The following is a 23,203-nucleotide window of genomic DNA, read 5'->3' on the forward strand; positions in this document are numbered from 1 at the left end:
GGGGATGTTTAGCCTGGAGAAAAGAAGGTTAAGAGGTGATATGATAGCCCTGTTTAAATATTTGAAAGGATGTCATATTGAGGAGGGAGCAAGCTTGTTTTCTGCTGCTCCAGAGAACAGGACCCGGAACAATGGATGCAAGCTACAGGAAAAGAGATTCCACCTGAACATTAGGAGGAACTTCCTGACAGTAAGGGCTGTTCGACAGTGGAATGCACTCCCTCGGAGGGTGATAGAGTCTCCTTCCTTGGAGGTCTTTAAACAGAGGCTGGATGGCCATCTGTCAGGGATGCTTTGATTTGGATTTCCTGCATTGCAGGGGGTTGGACTGGATGGCCCTAGTGGTCTCTTCCAACTCTATGATTCTATGATTCTATGATTCTATAACTATGCATATAAGTACCCAATTCCTATGGCATTTCCAGCATAACCCTTTCATACCCTTATACATTTTGGAGATCTTATATGGTGTTAGATACCATCTGAAAATGGATTTATAGCAACTTTCCCTAATTTCTATACTCATTGAATATTTGATCCATCTTCTCCATGTCTTTTCCCAATGTTCCAACATTATATTTTGGTTCAAATCTTTTGCCCACCTAACCATATAATCCTTGATAACCTCTTCCTCCAATTCAAATTTCAAAATCAAATTATAAAATTTTGATATCCTTTTTATTTTGGGGTCATTTTTAACAATCTTTTCCAATTCTGGGATAGCAGGAGCAATACCAAAAACTTTTTGATCCATTTTGAATCTTTCACACAGTTGTCTATATGAAAACCAATTTAATACAAAATCCTCATCAGCAATTTCCTCCTGTGATTTAATTTTTTGTGTACCTTGGTGTAACTTAATTATATCACTATATCGGATCCATTTATTTTCACTATATACTTCCCTCTTTAAAAAAGCTTCTCCTGGGGATACCCATGGTGGAATTTTTGGGCACCATCTTTGTTTATATTTCAGCCCAATTCTCAATAAAGTTCTACGAACAAAATGATTGTTAAAGTCCCTGTCCACTTTGGCTTTATCATAGAATAAATAAGCATGTAATCCAAATTTCAGCCCATGGCTTTCCAACACCAAATTTCTATTATCCTCCAATTTAAGCCAATTGGTCACCCAATCTAATACGCATGCGTAGAAGTACCACTTTAAATTAGGGAGGCTCAAACCACCGTTTTCAGTCCTATCTTGCATAATCTTTACTTTAATTCTAGGGTTTTTTATTCTGCCAAATACATTTTGAGATATCTTTATTCCAATCCTTTAAAATCCCATCTTTAGTAATTATAGGTATATTTTGAAATAGAAACATCAATTTGGGTAGCATGGCCATCTTTATTGTGGCTATTCTACCTAGCCACGAAATTTGTAAATATTGCCACCACCTCAGATCCAATTTAATTTCCTTCCACATTCTTGTGTAATTATTTTGATATAATTCTGTGTTTGTCACTGACATAATTATTCCTAAATACTTTACCTGTTTCTTCCTTTGAAAGCCTGATTTCTCCACTATTCTTTCAATATCCTTATCAGAAATGTTCATAGCTAGCAACATTGTTTTTGTTTGATTAATCCTATAACCTGAAATTTTACCATAATCCTTAAGGATCTTCATTAAGTGATCAGTGCATTCAAGAATATTAGATATAGTAAGCACTACGTCGTCAGCGTAAGCCCGCATTTTATAATTTTGATTTTTCACCCTCATTCCTTCAATTAAAGTGTCATTCCTGATCCTATTTAACAAAACCTCTAAAGTCACTATTAACAATAGTGGGGCAAGAGGGCAACCTTGTCTAACTCCTTTTGTAATCTTAAACATCTTTGTCTTTTCTCCATTGATTGAAACACACGCTTCTTGGTTGTCATACATTTTCATAATCCAGTTTAAAAAATGTTCACCAACCTCCATCCTTTTCAACACCGCAAACATGAAATCCCATCTAACATTATCAAAGGCCTTCTCCGCGTCCAAAAATATCATTGCCAAATTTTTGTTAACGTCTTTTTCATAAATCTCAATTATATTTAGTAAATTTCTAATATTATCTTTGATTTTCCTGTTAGGGAGAAAACCGTTTTGATCGGGATTTATCCAATTAGCCAAAATTCTTTTTACTCTCTCTGCCAAAATTGATGCCAATAGTTTATAGTCCGAATTTAAAAGCAAGATAGGTCTATAGTTTTTTGTTCTAATATTTCTTCATCTTCTTCAGGTATTAAGATTATGTTAGCCTGATTCCATGTTTGCGGTGTTTTGGTTTCCAAAATCTCATTCATTGTTTCAACCAATGGAGATCCTAATTCTTTTTCATATAGTTTATAGTACTCATTGGTAAAGCCATCCAACCCTGGAGATTTTCCTTTCTTTGAGCTGTGGATCGCATCCAACACTTCCTGCAACTTAATAGGAGCGTTCAATATTTGTCTCTGCTCAGGAGTCAACTTTTTAATTTCTTGGGCATCCAAGTATTTTTCTATCACGGACTTCTTTATGGTTGTTTCTTTATACAATTCCGAGAAATATCTTAGGAGTATTTTTTTAATTTGAATCTTATCTGTCACTATTCTATCCCCATCTTTTATAGATGTTATTGCTCTCTTAGTTTTTTCCTTTTTCAACATATAAGCCAATGGTCACTTTCATTGGGACCAAGAGGAAAGGGAGATTTAATCCTGGCTGTTCGGAGGCTCTATAGTCTCCTACTGGGGGAAGCTAGGTTGGCTCCATCCCTGTTATCTTTTCACCAGCAGGTAAAAAGCTTTTTATTCAAGCAGACCTTTGGCAATTCACCCCATTTGCTTCTGCAAATTAGATGTATGCTGTAATTTATAAGTGTTTTTCATTTTTATACTTTTATTAATTTTATGTTTTACTTATATTTGTTGTATTTAATTCTAAATTACCTTCCATTCCATCCATAAGAGAAAGCTGGAATGTAAATTAAACCTTCCCCTCCCTACCTTTGATCTCTATTGCTACATTTGCACTGCATGGCTTTAATTGCCATGGCTCAATGCTATGGAATCCTGGGACTTGTAGTTTGTTGCAGCACCAGAACCCTCTGATAGAGAAAGCAAAGTGTCTCACAAAACTACAAATCCCAGAATTCCCTAGCATTGAGCCATGACAGATAAAGTAGAGTCAAACTGCATTATTTCTGAAGTGCAGATGCAGCCTACAAAAGCTGCTAGCCACACGTTACAACCCCCTCAAGCTTCCACTAGTACCAATGGGAACTTTGTTTTAGGTTTAGTGAAAGTGAAGTAGAAATGTTTGTTAGTATTTGGGATTCATGAACACTGTGATTCCAGTGAAAATCATATTTCTCTGCCCCTTCTTCCAGTTGAAAAGTATATACTCTGTCTGAATCATTTTTAAAAAAATCTAGAGTAAACCTATAGTATGAATGTGATTCTTAATTGCTATAGAATTTCTATAGAATTTTATAGGGAGGATACAGATCGCCCCTTTGGGGCGGCCTACACCTGCCCCTTTCCTCAATGGATCATGGCCTGAGCAGTCACAGCAGCAGCCCCGGAGGCCCTGATCTGCCACTTTTCCAGGCCTTGGGGAAGCGGCAAAAGGCTGCTTCCCTGCGGCCTGGAAAAGGGTATCCTTGGGGCTTCATGCCCCAAGGACACCCTGACACCGGCGAACAGACAGAGAAAGGGGCCACACGGCCCCTTTCTCTCCATCAAAATGGCGGCACCCGTGTGCATAGGGCGCCACCATTTTGATGCTCCTGTCATGTGCTAGGGGTGAGGCCGGTATGGATGCTGTGTCCTCGGCCAACCCCTAGCACGTGACAGGGCACCACATATGCCGGTATGTACAGTGCCATAATGTGTTCTACTTGTTTTAGTGTTATATTGTATTGTTTTGAAATGGCCGAAGGGCTAATCAATAAACATTTCTTCTATTAAGAATTCTTGTTTTCTGAACAGAAAAGGCTATTTTCTATGCAAAAAAGGGCTGGGGTTTTTGTTTTGTTTTTGTAAAAGAAACCTCATGCAAATTTTGCACTGAATAAATCCTAAACTGTGAATTGTCTTTGAAAACTGAACATTTTTTTGAACATTTTCTCACATTGTTAAAATTACTTGTTGCTTGCTTTGATAGTACAATTAATGAAAAATTGCATCCTTAGTAGGAAGTAAAGAGTAGGAATCAAATACTGGTGTGTTTCAAAGTGTAGTGTATAGCATGGGCTCCCAAATGGATGGGAAAAGTCAACTGAGATACATACAAAATAAAATAAAAAGCTAAATGGTTTACTCTAAATGGCTTGACTTATTTTTCAAAATTAGGTGTCACACCATTTCATATACTACCTAATCTGGAATTTTGGGGTGCATATTAGATTATATTTTTCAACTAGCAGCCTGACCCCATTTCTACAACTCTTCTACTGCTCCCAATAATTGTATTTGAAATCTGAAATGTCATCACTAATAGCAAATAAAAGGATCTGGGCGGGGTGCTGGGGTGATGTTTCCATCTCCTTGTTCGTACATTAATTAAGCAAACATTATTTGCTTTATATTTTTTTTACCAATGTGAACAATGAGGCTGCTGGCTTTCCACAAGCATTTGAATTCTGGGCACTATGAGATAATGTTATAACATAATTTGTTTTCAGTAGTATTCTCCAGTTTGCTTTTATAATGGAATATAAATGCATGGAAGTGCACATATAAACACTGAATTTGAACTTGAAGAGTGTCAGAAAGCTTGTCAATGCAACTTTATACTACATTTCAAGGGAAAAAATTAAGCAGGAAGATATAAAACCCAAAATTATAACCAAAGCAGTTTTTGGGTTCAACTAATGTGTCATCTGTGTTCTTTTATGCTGTGCATAAGTGCTGGCTAGACCAAGATATACTTTTCTTTCAAGGTTTTCTCATAACTTCAGAGTGATAATGAGATCATTGATAGTACAAAAGCAAGTGCTAAACTGTGAAAAGATAATTTTGAACATTTATTTAAAATGTCAAAGATGAACTTTTCTTTCCATCTTCAGAAGAATGTTATAGTTAACACTTTTTGAAATTATCCACATCACATCATAACAAGGTGTCTTGCTGGAGCTATATCTTACAATTACAAATTAGGGGGTGAGGCAGAATAACCATACTTAGTTGGGGGTGTTTTCAAAATTTATTTCCATTGGTTACAGTGTACTTAGAAAGCCCTCAGTGTGATATATTAGTATTCTGAGCTTTCAAAGACAGAGGTAGGAGGAAGACAGCAACATCTATTGGTTCCTTCCTCCTCTGTGCAGTGGTTTATATCTTCTGAAAATCCATCAGTAGAATTATTTCTACTGAATGAAATATGTTCCACAAATGGAAAGAGTCTCTCCATTGATAAATTATGGCCTTTATTACATTTTTTCATTGCCACAGGTGAATAAAAATGTGTAGGGATGTAAAACTTTGGTTTTTTGATCACACATGTGAAAACAAAATTTCAAGTGTTCTCCCCAATTGGCAAGATTATTTTTTAGTTATATGCAGGTTTTCCAGTGCTTTCCCATATTTTGTGTCTTTTCCCAAAAGGACCAGTCTTTTCACTCTTCTGCAGGGATGAAAAAAAATCTGAGAGGCTATTTTTTTGTGTGTGGTTTGCCTCAATATATCGAGATGCCTTTTCTCAATGAGGACAAGAAAATTGTCAAGTGTTCTTTATATCACTACATCCATTTAGAGGTGCAACATGGGAGTATACATATAGATGAGTGAGTTACTGCAGTTTTAATGTAACATCCCCATGCATTTGTTGAAATCTAGGATGGGATACAAACTATTCCACCTATCAAATACTGAAATTTGGTTATTTCAAAAATGTACCAATTTTTCAATGGGCAGAGGTGCCACTAGGTTTTTCCAGCATTTTTGTGCACACATTGCATCTGTAACTTCTAAAGCAAAATCCCATTGTTTTGATGGGAAGCTCAGTTGTCAAAAGAATGGATATCTGATCACTGGTGAACTGGTCATTTCCTTTGCAGAAGTACATGTATAATATGACAGAGATATCCACCCCCACCCCCCTTTACCATCAATACCACATAATGAGAACCTAAATGACTGCTACCTTCTCTGGACAATCTATTGTAATTAGACACTAATGTAGAAATAATACCTCTTCTTTTTGGTGGAGAAAATGAGCTTCCTTCATCTACTTTTTTTCAATGCCTCCATCCCAAACACAGGACATTACTGTTGTTAGGCACCACTTTCTTTATACAGAGAAACTGATATGTGATCAAAGATCTCCCATTTGCTAATTCATTGTTTCATACATGTAGTGATGTGAGATAGATCTACTTATTACCCATCTTTCTTAAAAACAGCATCGATATTATTCTGACATTATTTATCCTATAGTTCTTTTTGAGCTGTGGTCTGCCAAAGGCTATATTCTTAAACAACATGATTATAATATTACATTAGCATATTCTACTTGCATCACAGATGAAGCAGCTAGCAGTGCAAGAAACAAGCAAATGTATTATCCATTGTAGATTTGGGAAAATTGCCTATACTCACAGTAGGAACTGTGGTTCTGTAATGATGAGTGTTATTTGAGTGTAATTCATGATCACAGGATATGACTTTGTTGTAGAAATTCAAAACCAACACCATCTTTAAAGACATCATTGATCATTCCAAACAGAGCTGAGTGCATGAGAGGCACAGAAAAGCTCTTTCCCCCATTTTCATCCCAAAGAAAAGTCAAAATGTCAGTCTGCCATTTTTGAAAAGGTACTCAAAATCAAAATATCATAGCAACTCAGTTGGTCCAACTACAGTTATCAGGAGCACCTTTGGAGGTATTCTATCCAAGACTGTCCTTTTCCTTTACAGTGACCCACAGTTGCAAATCCTTGTGTAAATTTACAGCGCTTTATAAATAAAGGTTAATAATTTTTAATGCATTTTAAGGCTGTAGTGAAACATACCACATTGAACACACCCAGTTTCATCTGATTTTAAAATAGGTTGAGTCCTGGGTAGTACTTGGCTAGGAGGCCACCTGTTAATGTGAGGGATTGGCATTACAGAGAGCCACTGCTGGTCAGGGTTGATAACACTCAGATGAACAGAAATGTGGTTTGACTCAGTGTAAAGGATCTTCCTATGATTCTGTGTTCCTAATAAATGCAGTAGCTTTAATTAAGTGATGATGAATTAAAAAGGCCTTGAGCTAAGCTTCTTAGTTGAAATTGATATATCAAATTCTATTCACATGACAGGACATTATATATCATGGATGTAACATATGGGAGATTCATGTAGCCCATGTGTTTGATATACATTTACTCCTTAATACATAACAGAGAAACACTTCCTCTATACTAAATTTAAATATCTTCCATGAATCCTGGTTTTTCTCATGGGCATGAGCAAAATGATCTACATCCTCACATTAGGGTTGGCACATTAATTTAAAGAACAAAAACACAAAAAATAATGATTACAAAGCCAGAAGCAAAATCTCTCCTACTTGATTTTGTTCCAGTTGCATTGGGAAAGCAATTATATGCCAAAATAAGCCATGGGATGCTAATGGTCTCTTCATCATTATATTATTAAATGTGCCCTTTCCTTGAGAAAAACTTTAGGCTTGGCTGGGTGCGAAATTATATGCTATGGTTTTCCCCCCATCCACACTTTGTTATGCTAAAACACCTGAGGGTATTGGCTGTTTCATGAATACTCTGCTGTTGTTTATTTTGCAGGCTCTACCCGAGGGGCAGACAGCGTCTTGGGATACAGCCAAAGAAGATGAAAACCGCAATAAGAATAGATATGGCAACATCATCTCCTGTAGGTGCAAATTCAAACTGAACTGAACTTCCTGTGTGTTATCTGTAAGCATCTAGCAGAGAGGGGGTATGTCTGAGAGCGTAACTGTAAAAAGAGCACAGAAATTCCTAGTATTCTTCACATTTCTGATTGATAATTTCAGGCTTAGCTTCATTGTTATTCTTTTCTCTCCCATCTTCTTTTTCATTATATTTCTGAAAATGATCTCAGTGTATTTCGTGTGCTCAGCCCTTTTACATAGAGCATATCTATAAAAAGGAGAAGGGGAACAGTAATTTCATATTCCCAGGCTTTCCTTGCAGATGAGGGGTGATCAACTACAGCAGGATGGGGGTGACTTTAATAGGTGAGAACTCACCAAGTGCCACAGGGACTATTTTAAAAAAATGGCCAAAGATTCACTTCTGGTATGAAGGCCTTGCAATGTATTCAAAAGGTAAAGTGTTGTGCTCCAGGTGCAGAAAATCATCCTAACTTTTGGCCAGAAAAATATCAGGCCAGATTCTGGAGACAATGAGTGGCACAAATAAATTCTTGGGGGTTTCATGCAGCCCCAGGGCAGCAGCTCCACCCCAATGTAAAGGATGCTCTGCATGCACAGTGTAAAACCTTGTTTGCCTCTTCCTTCCATGTGAGAAAGAGAAACCATAAAATTGTTCTCCTTGCCCAGATAGAAATTTTCTCTTGGTCTTGAAACAATTCTGACATTCATAAGAATATGAATGTTCTTATATTTATTGCTCAAATTGCATAAAATATGGAACTCACATAGCTCAAATGCTGTTGCACTGCTACCTGAAATCTTAATAATTTAAAACATCAGATATATTGTTTGTGCACCTTTTTGATTGAACAGCCAGTACGTCTCTGTTTGTTGTGTATTTCCTCCTTCTTCACAAAGGGTAGTTTTGTGCAGACATTTATGTGCAAGTTCTAGGAAAATCACAATGAAAAGCAAAGCATCCTTTCTCTTGTTCTCACACTGCACACAAGAAAATGTCAAATATCTCAAAATGCCATGAAAGACTTTGTCAATAAGAATGGAAATTTTGTAACTAAAATTTTGTCACATCCCTAAGTATTAAGCATCACAGTCTCTTCATTTGCTATGATCGATTTAATGTGCCTTGATTAGGTGTACCCTTGTGGATACCCAAATCCATGGATGATCAAGTCCCATTAAATACAATTAATAATAAAATTGTGTCTCTTATATAAAATGGGAAAATCAAGGTTTCCTCTCTCTGTAATTGAGATATATATATATATATATATATATATATATATATATATAGGTCAATGCGGTGGATCTTGAAACAGTGGATAAAAAATCTGTGGTATGGAGGGTGAGCTGTCTAACCTTTTCCAGAACTGGCTATTGGGTCTTTAAAAGTTCATAAATAAAAGTTTGCATTTGAAAAAGTAAGGAAAAATGTCTGTGTATGAAACATTTGTCCAAAAATAGTGGTTGTTGTACAGAAAACAAAAATGTTTTATTAATTGAGTAATTGTGCTGATGTGAAAAACAATATTGTAAATATCTAAAATTTAAAAAATATTTAAATTTGAGAAAATGTGCAGATTTTCAAAAATGCACATGAAAATATACAAACTGATTATTTTGCAGACTGAAAAAATCCTTGGAATACATGTCTAACCAGAATGAGAAAAACTTAAGAATAGAATAATGTACAAGCTGAAATTGGGCTTCATAGATTTGTCCATGCTTTATGCATATTGACAGAAGATGCATAATGCCTAAAAAGAGCTTCATACAGTTAAGTAGGGATGGAATTGATGTGGTTCAGAATTTGAAGGAGAGCATCAACCCTAGGCATTTGTCTGATAGGAAATACTTGTTAGTATGAGGTCAGAGTCAGTTTTCCTTTTCATTGCTCCCATTGTCAACCCTTTTCCCAGGAAGAAATCATTTTTGAATTAGACTCAAAACATTGTTCTTCCTGACCTCCCATGCAGAAATTGCCAAGGGGCCAAATGTTCACATACTTGCTTTTTAGCAGTACCTATATACATTGGAAGCCCTTACTTGTGACAAACAGTTCTAACTGTGCAGCTCTTCATGCCTCAAAAATGTCTTGGCCCCAAGGGACAGGTTTATTACCTAGCTTCAGATAAACGGTGAACACACAATCTCTGGGTACTAATCACATCAGCTATTTTGTCTTCCTTGCTGTGGATTCTGTCTGGAGAAGCACAAGACATCTGTGAATGCCAGGTGGAAAGTAATGATCCACAAGCAATAAACTTAGGTGAGCTCACCAGGGAGGAATCAAGTGTGAGAAAAATAAGAAAGTTACAAAGAAAATTAGTGTTTAAAAGGCTGTATTGAGCAAAGCTGGTAAGAGAGTGTTGACCATTGCAGCATCCTTAGCCAGAGCTTCATTGTTAAAACACCATACTTCCATTTTTATTTTTATTATTTGCAATTATTATGGCATGGAAACTATGGGGGGGGAAGGGAATGTTACAGTTATGGCAATAGTGTAACAACTGTGTCTAAGTAGTGATCATTTTCAGTGACTGTAATAAAGAGAAAAGGTTACTATGAATTAGTCCTTACATTTTCCACCATTAATGATGAAAGCTCCATGCATGCATATCACAGCCCATTGATTCAGAACTATGCCCCAAGTTGAAAAGAATGGGACTGGTCATACAGCTCCAGATACCAATTGGAATATTAGTATAACATAGTATATTTGGCATGAAGCATTCTAGTATGTATGTAGTGTTGCCATATTTTTATTTTTGTTTTAATTAAGGGGTATAACATGTAGGGCTGAAAAATAGGAAGCAGATGTCAATATGTTTGTGCGTTAGCTAAATACCAAATGGAAGTATTGGTTTTAGTTAACCTAGTCACATGGATATTCTAGTCTGGAAAGGCCTGCCGGAAGAGATCCATCTTAATAGCCTTCTTAAAGGTTCCCAAGGTGGTAATCTGATGGATCTCGTATGGCAGGTCATTCCAGAGTCTAGAAGCAGCTGCTGAAAAGGATCGCTGGGTCACTGCAGAAAGTCTAGTCCTCTTCGGTTGAAGCAGATTCTTCCTAGCAGAACAGAGAATGTGGGGAGGATGATATGGGAGAAGGCGCTCCGGCAAGAAGTCAGGACCCAAGCAATGTAGGGCTTTAAATGTTAAAACCAACACTTTGTATCTTACCCAGAGACTAATAGGCAGCCAGTGAAGGGATTTTAAAACTGGTGTAATGTGGGCAGATCTAGGTGTGCCAGTAACCAGCCTGGCTGCCATATTCTGTGCCAATTGAAGTTTCTGAACTTGACACAAAGGTAGCCCCATGTAGAGTGTGCTACAGAAGTCAAACTGAGAGGTTACCAGAGCATGTACCAATGTTTCAAGGTCTTCCCGCTCCAGGAAAGGGCACAGCTGGCATATCAGCCGAAGCTGATAGTAACTGCTCCTGACTGTCGCATCCACCTGAGCCGTCAGATGGAGAGACAAGTCTAGGAGCACCCCCAGACTGTGAACAGAGTCCTTCAGGGGAAGTGTGACCCTGTCCAGAACTGTCTGGCATAACTCCATTCCTGGATTGGGGATCCCTATTGCAAGTACCTCCGTCTTACCTGGATTCAACTTGAGTTTGTTTTTCCCCATGCAGTCCATTACCGCATTAAGACATTAAACTCTCCTGGCCCAATCTTTCTCCCTAACCTGACAGAAATGTCATTTACATGTCCTCCAGTTGCCAAAAGAATGGCCTTCTCCCCATGCAGTAGGTTTGAGTGGGGGGGAGTTACAATTGTGGCAATAGTGTTACAGTCTAAGTAAGGAGCCCTGGTGGTGCGGTGGTTAAATGCCAGTACAGCAGCAACTACATTATGAGTTTGATCCCAGGACTCCAAGATTGACTCAGCCTTCCATCCTTTTGTAGGTTGGTAAAATGAGTTCCCAGCTTGTTGGGGCAATTGGCATACCGATTTTAAACTGCTTAGCGAGTGCTGAGTTCACTATTAAGTAGAATAGAAATGTAAATGCTTTTGCTATTGCTAAGTAGTGGTCATGGATATGCAACAAGTATGGATGGATGAATTTAGTATACAGGTCAATATCTGAGTTTCTCTTGAGTTTGTGATGACTCCAGTCTTTATTGCATGCAGCTACAGAGATACTTTACAAGCTACCCTTTCAAATTTTTAAAGCAGCTTCTGCTGAAGAGCCCCTCTCCTCAAATCTTGAACATGGTTAGGTTATTAGTGTCCCAACCCATATATATATGTGTGTGTGTGTGTGTGTGTGTGTATATCACTGTGCAAATCTACAGTGCTATATAAATAAAGAATACAGAGAGAGAGAGAGAGAGAGAGAGAGAGAGAAGCATTCACAAATTCAGAAAACACTTCCTTTATTCCCATTTGGTTTCCTTTGGTTTCAGTTATGTCAGACACAGGAAAATCTCTGTTCCTCCCCATGAGTAGTGTATTTTTGCATATCTATTTGTTGATGTTATTGTATGCCTTCAAGGCATTTTCAACTTATGGCAACCCTAAGGTGAACCTATCATGGGGTTTTCTTAGCAAGATTTGTTCAGAGGAGGTTTGCCATTGCATTTCCTGAGACTGAGAGCATGTGAATTGTCCAGGGTAATCCAGTGGGTTTCATGGCTGAGCTGGGAATGAAACCCTGGTCTCCAGAGGAATAGTCCAACATTCAGACGACTCTGCAATGCTGGTTCTCATACACTGTCTTAATTAAAACCGCTTAAAAGCCTAACAGAGAGCCTGCTCATTCTCCCATATAAATTATCAATTTTAAGAAATTCATTCATGAATTTCATTCTCACATGAAAAAATGAAAAATTTCAGAAGTCCCTGATGTACAAAAGTTTTTTAGTATTTTTTTTTTCATTTAGATGATTTTTATTTTGCAAAAGGAATGGGGAAAGGGAGATTTACTTGTTCTCTCTCTCTCTCTCTCTCTCTCTCTCTCTCTCTCTCTCAAACAAAATAAAACAAAAACAAAAAGGTCCCAAAATGTTAAAAACTTTATGGTAGTTGATTATTTTCTCAATCCATTGGGATATCCCTTCTTCTTAAAGATAAGAAAAAATTCAAGTATTCTTTGCTTGCCTGCTTGAAACCTCCAGGAACATGTGGAATATGGCTTAATCCTGGCATCTCTGGGTGCTGTGTGCCTGAACAAATGAGCTGAAGTGAATTGGAAGTTATTTGTATTATGCGTAATAGAGCCAGATAAAATATTTCACACGCCCAGCATAGGTGAGAATAGAATAGATAATTGTATAATTATGCCTGCAGTCATCCAGTCATGGGGGAAAAACAATTAATTGTGTGAGTTTTAGTGTATTAACTGATTAACTCAGCATAATTTTGCACATGAATCTAGGCAATACTTTAAGGAAAAAGCATGTTTTATTTTAGATGATGTACCATACAAATGTACAACAGGAAGAACCATCTTAGAATAACCATTAACTCTTGTGAGTAAAAGGAACACATGGAAGGGGATCAAGGAGACTTTTTGATGGTACAGTACTGTAACTCCCAGCATTCCTCCTCAGCTGCTGGAATGTAGAGACTAGGATCTGAAAGGTCACAGAATTATCACCTTGTTCTAGGGCATTGGCTGCTTTCTACAGTAAGTAGTTGTATTAAAAATTGCTCACAGAAAGTTATAAAAAAAATCTCCTACCTAGCAAATTCTGGGGATGTTTTCAGTTGATCAGTAGGTTCGTCATTGGTTGAACTAACTGATTATTCACATCAGGTTCATTATACTTAATTGGAAGTAAGACTTCCTGAATCAATTAGCCATACTTTTCAGTAGATGTATTTGATTGAACTCCTCTCCAGATTCGCTCCACAATGCTAGCTCTAGATTTCCTGTTCCCTTTTCCCAACAAGATCCCTCCCTGGATCAAGTACACAGGTCTCAAGGTGACTGGGCAAGTGGCTGTGTTGATCAATGGGCCAACTGTTGTAAAGCATGATGGGTTTCCTGTAAATTATTAAATTAAAACATCCCAACAGAGGTGTAGAAAATTATAACAGTGAAGATTTATTACAACAGGTAAAATAAACATGTGGTGCTACATCTCAGTTTCAAACAAAGTTGTACTTCTCCCTGAACTTCTTCTACCTTCACAGCTTCCCAAAATCATATTCAGATCTCCTCCTTTCTTCTCCTCATACACTCTATTTCTGGCCCACCCTCTATTTCTGACTGCCCTAACTAACCCATCTACAGACAAGGCTCTAGGTTATATCCTTCTTCATTCACAGGATTCTAGGAATTGTGGTTGTCTGGTTCAGTTCAAGCTTGCTGAGCTTATCCTGGCTTGTCCAGCTTCTCTCTTCAAAACTTTCCTAAAATTCTGTATGCAAACAACATTCTTGCATACATAGATACACTTTCAAAGTTCGGAAGTGTCACACAAACCATCAGTTGCTTGGACCAGTGATTTGGCTTTTGAAAAATGAAGAAATAAATGGAAAGCAAAGGAAGATTGTCAAACCACATGTTCTAATAGAAATAAGTGAAATTCCCTCTCCCAAGATCCTTGGAAAGGTTTTTGTCCCATCCAAATATTCTGGAAAAGGTTTCTTAAAGAACTTCAGCACAACACTGAATGCTGTTGTATTGCAATAACAAAGAGCTAATGCTCTGATGATGCAAATGCTTTGATAAATGCAGCTGTTTGTTGGATGGGCATAGTAGGCTATGTAAAGCAGCTTATATTTTGTATAGTTTAAAATAAATAGAACCTAGGATAAGCATACAAATAGGAATAAAAGCATCAAGTGACCATTTACTTACCAAGTATGATTACAGGGAAGGGAACATTCTGTTCCACTGAGGTATGTCGGGAAGAACTAAGAGTGAAACATCAAACAGATAAAAGGGGAAAAGGAATCATAGGGAAATGTTCACAAAGCTGAATTGTCATTCAACAAAGGGAGATGCCTAACTATAGCTATACATCTATATATTAAATTCCATTGCAATAAAAAAAAGAGGCAGAAGACAGGTTATGCTTGAATAACAAAATATAAAAGACAGTAAATGGCAGGCTCTTAAGAACAGTCCAAAAGAAGATGCAAATTATTATTTTAAAAAATACAGTGAGGGAGAATTAATTGTTACCGTTTAGATAAACAATGCAGATGGGGAGGTGAATATGAAAGCATATTAATATTAAATAACAAATAGGCTATTTGTTCCTCAAAGATTGGTTGTACTTAATTAATAAGGCCATCAATGGGGCTTCTAAGAAATAGCATTAATAATGAAATAATAGCAATGGTTGAGGCAACCAAGCACGGTACAAAGGCAAAGCTATCATGGGAAAGAATGAACTATGTTCATTACTGAGCTGACAGTAAGGTGGTTCATGGTTCATGGCTGGTGTCCCAGTGTGCCTAATTTATAAACTTTATTTGCCATCCTCTGATTTTTTTTTTCTTACACCATGTGTTCTTCAGTGTTATGAAACTTGATTTTAATCCTTTTCAAGCCATTACGATTTCAATCATATTTGTTATTAATTACAGAGGCTCCCATAAGATGGACCCTGCCATTTGTACCAGGCTCTCCTTCCAAACACACACACAATCCCCAACATACCTCTGAAGTAGGTAGGTGGGTATTTGAGTACCATTTGAGGTGCTCTTGCTGTAGGAGTTGAGTACCTAACTGACATTTTTCACAAATTCATTGTAATAAAATATGAAAGATAAACAGTTAATAAAATATAAATTATAGTATAACATAGCATATTAGTTCATTTATATCATCAAAATTGTATGCAAACATATCCCAAACTTCCTCTAAAGAGCCTAAAGAAAAAAAGTGATTACTTTCACTGCTACTATTGCATCTCATACTAGTTCTACTCCCATGTTCTTTGAATAGGGAGTATATTACATGTATAATACACTCTCTCCTCGGGATTTTGAAGAATTGACATTCTAGCTGACAAAAAGAGCATATAACACTTCGTTGTTCTAGATGTGTCCCCATGGTAGAGACATCTTCAGGGTGGGTTCAGCAGGGAGACATTGCTCAAGAGCAGCCCTACTCTCTCTCTCTCACTTCATATAATCATAGGCAGGATACAGTCCACCCCTTTGAGGCGGCTTGCACCTGCCCCTTTTCCCTGCAGATTGGGGCCTGGGCATCCGCAGCAGCAGTCCCAGAGACCCCCATCTGCTGCTTCTCCAGGCCTCGTGGAAGTGGCAAAATGCTGCTTCCCCGCGACCTGAAAAGGGGGTGTCCTTGGGGCTTCATGCCCCAAGGACACCCTGACAGCTGTGGGGAAGGGGAGAAAGGGGCCGCTTGTCCCCTTTCTCTTCTGCATTGCTGGCGCAGCCGTGTAAAGGCTGCACCAGCGATGCATACAGCAAAAATGAGTTCTGTTTTGGAGCTCCTTCCCATGATGATGAAAGGGCGCCCCAAGTGCTTTGCAATGTCGCAGGGACATCACGTCTGCGCCACACTATTTGGCTGCGGCGTGTTTGTGACATCATAATGGCAGCGCCCATGTGTACAGGGCGCTGCCATTATCACGCCACCATGACGTGCTAGGGTGGTGGGGCGTGCGGTGGCACCGCCCTCGGGCAACTCTAGCACGTATCCAGGCCAGCGCAAAGTGCTGGTCTGGAAAGCACCATATAGTGCAAATTTGTACTTGTCTGCTCAGTAGTAAGTCCTGTTGATATCAAACCGGCATACTTCCAAGTAAATGCATAAAGAATTGTAGCCTTAAGCATATAGTAAATGATTTTGTATAACCTACTGAGCTATGCAACCACCTTAGTTACATACATAAGTAGTATCTCCCAGTCTGAATCCCTCCTCATCCTCACTTACAGGATAGCATCCACTACAAGCAACAGGGGTCTGTTCTATTGAGCAGGAATCAGCTGACTGAAATTTCCATCCCCTTTCATGACCGATTTCTGGTGTGACAGTCAGGAGGGTTCCTGTGTCAGTGCCCTCTTGCACTGGAGATTGCTGTCATGAGAAGGGCAAAAACATCAATCAGCTGCTTCCTGATCACCATTGAATCAAAACCTTGTTATCCGCAGTGGCTGTTGCTCATTAAATGCTGACTGGGACTTTCACAGTTCCTATAGATCCCTTAAATCAGAGAATAGCTAGGTAATATGAATATGAACCAGTTACAAATGTGTAACACTAGCTTATATATTCATAACTATCTTAGTGAATTCTGGCCATAGAAATCAGTGACTGAAGGGGGGCAAGAGTGGAACATGTGGCCCCTGCAAACTTATAAAAAGACAAAGCCACATATTCCTGAGTGCTTTCTTTGCTTTATTTTCCATTTGTCATAAAGTGAACATCATTGGTAATTTCAGAGCTTGAAAATCCTTCTTCCTTGGACTACAACTCCCCACATTTCTCAACCAGCTTAACCACTGACCATCTGCCTCAAGTTTTTTAGGAGTTAACCTGTGAGTTATCCACAGGTTAGATAAGATTTCTCTGTAACAGATGACTGAAAGCTAAGATAATAAGGATGAAATAATAGTTGAAAAAATGTTTGAAAAATTAATTCCCAGGTGTTCAGAAACCTTGATGAGGAGAGTCCTGGAGTGATGAGAATCCTGGACAGTTCAGGACAGTTCAGGATATAATTGAGAAAATGGAGCATAGAGTTTTTGCTCAAAAGATTTTCTGCACAGAATTTATTTTTTTGTGCAAGAAAGTAAGTATAAATTTTGGTCAGAACAAGTTCCAAACTTTCAGTAATTTTCAAGACTGCAGTGACAATAAAATTCCTAAAATTACTAATTTCTTCCTTCAAGTATTATATTAGCAAAGAATTATAAGAGGAGAATAAAATATATGCACAAAGCCGTTCATGTGATGACAAAAGTTACTTTACAGAGTAGTTTTCTGGTATCTCATCCTAATGTGCTGTACATTCTGTTTTATTACTAGTTTTTAGTGTTGTTGTTTTGTAGAACAATGAAATATATTCATATCTTCCCAACATTTGCCAAGCCTATAGAACACAATTTAAAAGATGTTACGGTATTAGTATTAACTGAGCTCTATCCACACCAAAAAAAAAAAAAAGAAAGAAAGAAAGAAAGAAAGAAAAGAAAAGAAAGAATAAAAAGCCTTATTACATTCTGAAGACTGAGCTATCATTGTTAATATTTGTTAGCCTTGTTTTATAAGCAAACTGCTGCCTCTTGTCACTCACACTTTAGAACAAAATAGATTTCCACAGGAGGTGAAACCTCATATGAGATGGAACATGCAGCGATTTTGCAAGAGCAATTAACGTGGTGACCTCTTTAAACCCAGAGAGACCCCCCCCCCAAAAAAAGGGGGGGGGAAACCATGCATTTTCTAATTTATTTTCTCACAAAAAAAACTTTCCATAACATATGGTCTGTTCTCACAAATGTTTCCTTTGTGATCCCTTATTTCTTTAGAATACTTGAGGTTATATTCCATATCCATATGTTTATTAAATATATATAACAGAGCCAGTGCAGTGGTTTGTGTGTTGGACTAAGACTTTGAAATATCAGGGTTCAAATCTTCATTCAGCCATAGGAACCCACTTGGTGCCCTGGGCAAATCACATTGTCTCAGCTTCACAGGAAGGCAATTACAAAGGCAAACACTCTCTGAACAAATTGTACCAAGAAACCCCTGTGATAAGTTCATTTTAGGATTGCCATAAATCAGAAATTACTTGAAGGTACACAACAACAAATTTAAAATACACATGCAAGCACACACACACACTTAATCTTGCTCTTTCTCTCCCCTGTTATTTCTTGTACCCATTCTTCTGGAGAGGAAGCCTAGAGTCAGACCCTCTTCTTAAAGTCAATGTATATCATACAGTCATTGAAACTGCATGAAAAAATTGGTTCTCATTACATTAATTTATCTTTTTTTCTGCCATTGATAATTTTCATAGCCTTTCATTTGCTTTACCCTTGAAAATATCTAAGAATAAGTGTCTTAGCTTTTCCAAGTGTGCAGTAAATACTAGTAAAAATTTCAGACTTCTGGCACTGAGATACTTTTCTGTGATTCATATTCTTCTCTGAAGTGATTCCACTTTTAGCCACCAAAGTTCATCTCTAAAAGGATGCATTTTGAAGGAAATGACAATTTCAGGAAGAATCATTGAATAGAGTTAGAAGAGACTGCCATGATCATCTAGGATGCATCTGCACTGGAGAAATAATCCAGTGTGCCACCACTTTAGCAGCCATGTTAGAGTTTTGTGAGTTTTGTGAGTTAACGTTTTGTGTAGTTTTGTGAGACATTTAGTCTCCTCTGTCAGAGAGTTCTGGTGCAGCAGTTCCCAGAATTCCATAGCAATCAGCCATGGCTGTTAAAGCAGCATCACACTGGAATATTTATGCAGTGCGGATACAGCCCAAGCCATTCCTGAGATGGCCATGCAGCTTCCAAAGAAAAAGAGTCCACCATCCCCTGGGGCAATCTGTTCCATTGCTGAACATTTTTCCCAGTGTTTAGATGGAATGTCTTTTCTTGTAATCTGAATCAGTTGGATGGTATTCTAGTCTCTGTAGCAAGAGAAAACAAGGTCACTCCATCTTCTACTTTACATTACATCAAATAGTTAATCACATTACTTCTAATAGTTAAAGATGGTTATTGCATCTCTCAGTCTTTGCTCCTTCATACTAAATATACCCAGCTCCTTAGGTTGCTCTTCATAAAACTTGATTTCCAGACCTTTTATGATCATGGTCACTCTCCTTGTCATTATCTGGTGCCTCAGTCTGGACTCCCAGTACTCCCAATGAGGCCTGATCAAAATCAAATAGACTGTTACTATTATTTCTCTTGATCTGGACATTGTAGTCCTGTTGATGCAGCCTAGAATTGTTTTGACTTTTTTGGCCATATCATATTACTGACTCATGTTTAGCTTCTGATCTATCTAGATCCCAGATCCTTTTCATGGGTGCATAACTGTGCATTTTTAATGCCTGAGTCAATATCTTATATTTATTCATATTTAAATTTATTTTATTAGTCTTAGCCCAGCTCTCCAAAATGGAATCAAGACCATCTTGAATTCTGATCCTATCATGTAGAATATTAGCTACCCCACCAACCTTGTTGACTGGTAGGTAGTTGCTTGGTTGCCCCCCCCCCCCCGCATGCCTTTTGTGTGTGTGTGTGTGTGGATGAAGACGGGAACAACATCTATCCTTCATCAGGCTGCTGGGACCTCTTCTTTTCCTTTAAAACCTTTGGATGTACTTCATCTGGCCCTGGAGACTTGTATTCATTTAGAGGAGCTATGTATTTCTGTCCTACGTCTTTACCATTTCTGTACTGATGTCCCCTTACACATATTTATACAATTTTCACTATAGTGAAAGCTCTGCAGGGGTTCATTTCAGGGACCCCATGCAGATATGAAAAAATGCAGACAATCAAGTTCCATATTATTACATGGTGGTGGCATGAATGTGTATGCTTTGACATGTCTGCATTCACATCATTACCATTTAATAAGGGGCATGATGATACACAGTAAGTCAAATTCACAGATTCAAAGGGACCACTATAGGTAAAATACTGTTTTTCTTTGAGGAGAAGACTGAGGCAAAGAAGACACTGAACAGTTCTCCCTTCTTGCTGCCCCATTAACATTTTACCATCTTCTCCATGCAGTGGCCCTTTTGTTTCATTGTTCTTTCTCCTGCTCCAGACACAGCCAAACAACAACACCTTTTTAATTATTATTTTTACCTTCTCTAGCAAGCTTGTGCTCATTCTGAGATTTAGTTTTTCTGATTTTCTCTCTGCAAGTTATGGCTATTCATTTGTATTTATTATTTTGGGGGTATTTCCTTCTTCTTCCATTTCTTGCATATCTCTTTTAAATCTTGACTCATATAAAAACTTTTTGTACATCCAGCCTATTGCCTTTAAACATTTCCCATTTTTCTTTCTCATTGTAATTGTTTGCAACTTGCCTCCAGTTACTCAGAATTGATAAACTCCCATGCAGCATGAACTCCCTACCCTTTGAGCATTTCTGACCAGGAGATCTCATCCAGTAAGCTCATCCTCAGCTTACTGAAATCAGCTTTCTTAAGATCCAGAGTGTGTGTCTGATTGTTTGGCTTTCCCTTTCCTCTAAACAACAAAGCTCAGGAGAACATTGTCACTTCAATTCAAGGAACCTTTTATCTCCATCTCACTGACCATTTCATCATTGGTTAGGATTAAATCCAAAACAATCAATTCTGTTGTTTCCTCCTCCGCCTTCTGTACAAGAAAAGTGTCTTCAATGCAAGTGTGGAATTTGTTGGCACTGATATTCTTATCTGAGTTTGATTTCAAACAAATTTCAGGGTGGTTGAAGTCCACCACTGCTCCTTTATCTCTTTTTTAAATGTATGGTAATTTGTTCTAGGAAGGCATCATCCAAGTCTTCATTCTGTCTTAGATGTAATAGACCACCTCAGTGATGTCACTGGTGTTTCGCTCCCCTTTACTCCTAACCTCTTTTGACCTTAATTTCTTTTCCATGTTTGAAGTCATGGGTCTTCTCTCAATTGTACATGTCCTTAACACAGAATGCTATTTCTCCCTCTTTCCTCCATGGTCTAATTTCTTTGGAATTTTTTTCAATGCCATTTTTACATTCCAATCATGAGACTTATCCCACCAGATTTCAGGCATGCATATTAGACCATATTTGTGTTTCTGCATTAACAGTTCCAGTTCATCTTATTTGCCATTCTCTGTAAATTAGTGCATAAAATCTAAGACCACAGGCTCTCTTCTTCAGCTGATTCCTTGTTGTTTTCCTGCCCAGTGTTGGGTTCATATACATTTGGCTAATTTTTTTTCTGTATCATTGGTGCTACTGTCCCTATTTTCTTCTGTATCATTGATGCTAGAATACTTGGTGTTTCTCCTTGGTGTTCTGGAATGCTGTCTCCTCCCCCACATAATTCAGTTAAGAGGATTAATAACCAAGAAGAAATAATAAATGTGATAAAGATTACAGTACAGATGAATAATGTTATTAATAGTTCAGGCATGTGTAGAATTATTTATATGTCAGGATTTTGCAAACACTTTTTGCCTGAATGTTCCATGTTCTTTTTGTCTTTCTGCCACTCCTATTTTATCTGAATGCTCCATGACTGAAATAACAATAAGACATTTTTTCTTAATTATTTTCAGATGATCACTCAAGGGTAAGGCTGCAGTTACTGGACGGAGATCCTCATTCAGACTACATAAATGCCAATTACATAGATGTAAGTTTAACGAAACAATTGGTTTTTTAAAAAGGATATAAATGAGCAGGCTGCTTCTGCATTCAAAAGGATCCTGACCTTTGAAAGAGTGATAATCTTCCAAATTCCATAATATTTGCATGTTGTATGAAATCTATGCCATACATCCATTGCAGATTTAGTGACTTTCTTGTCTTCTAACAAAAGCTTGGAAATGTTGCATTTTGGACTACAGTTCCCGTTAGACTTACAAACTGGGGATCTTGGGAGTTGTAATTTCCAAATGATAATTTTTCCATCTTTCTCCACACTATGGTGAATTGGTCTTGAAATGGACATAGTTCAATACTAGAGTGCATGGTTTGTGTGCAAAATGCCCCAGAATCCCCAAGATCTTCTGTTAAAATGAACAGGAGGCAGGTGATGGAAAAGACTGTAGAGGGCTGTTTCTAGTTAGACTAGACAAGATGGAATAATAAAAACTATACCACTGAATAGTGTTGCCAGATCTCAGAAAACCAGCTGAAGTAACAGGGAATTGCTATGTATTTTCACATTCCTGTAATACTGGCATAGCAAAAAGCCACATGCAATGGAAGATGACAGAACTGGGGAGAGAACTAATGGCTCTATGTACTTGGGCCCATTTCACCACTTAGAGCAAGGGAGTAGTACAGTGCTGGTAGACCCAAGAGGCTGTTTGTTATATGAGCCCTGGCCTCAATCGTAAAGAAAAAAAAAACACTTTTAGTGGGCTGCAGTAAATTTTACTGCAGCATAGAGCCTGAAAAACTTCCTTATTTGTTGTGTACAGCTTCAGATATACCTGCACAGGATCTGTGCCCTAGTAGAAAGGATAGCAATAGTGGCAGACTGCTGGTAATGACTTTCCACTGAAAGATCATCCCTGTAGTTCTGAATTAGGCTTCCTGTGTTATATAGTTTTCTGGGTTTTACCAAGACTCTCTCCCCATGCCAAGTCACATAAGTCACATAGATCATTCTGAAATCATCACTCATGCTCTATCTCAGTGACTTCACAAGGTTCCCACCCCC

At 37.9% G+C, this 23,203-nt stretch overlaps 1 protein-coding gene across 1 annotated transcript in view; it reads left to right on the top strand.

Annotated features, from left to right (window-relative positions):
- Positions 1–23,203, top strand: part of PTPRT (protein tyrosine phosphatase receptor type T) — a 771,767-nt gene that overhangs the window by 700,442 nt on the left and 48,122 nt on the right. The window contains exons 21-22 of the mRNA XM_042464568.1: positions 7,771–7,858; positions 22,092–22,168. Coding sequence (XP_042320502.1) covers positions 7,771–7,858; positions 22,092–22,168 — 165 coding nt within the window. The remainder of the gene's footprint in view (positions 1–7,770; positions 7,859–22,091; positions 22,169–23,203) is intronic.

The sequence above is a fragment of the Sceloporus undulatus genome, chromosome 4, assembly GCF_019175285.1.
Source record: "Sceloporus undulatus isolate JIND9_A2432 ecotype Alabama chromosome 4, SceUnd_v1.1, whole genome shotgun sequence".
Classification (NCBI taxonomy): Eukaryota; Metazoa; Chordata; class Lepidosauria; order Squamata; family Phrynosomatidae; genus Sceloporus; species Sceloporus undulatus.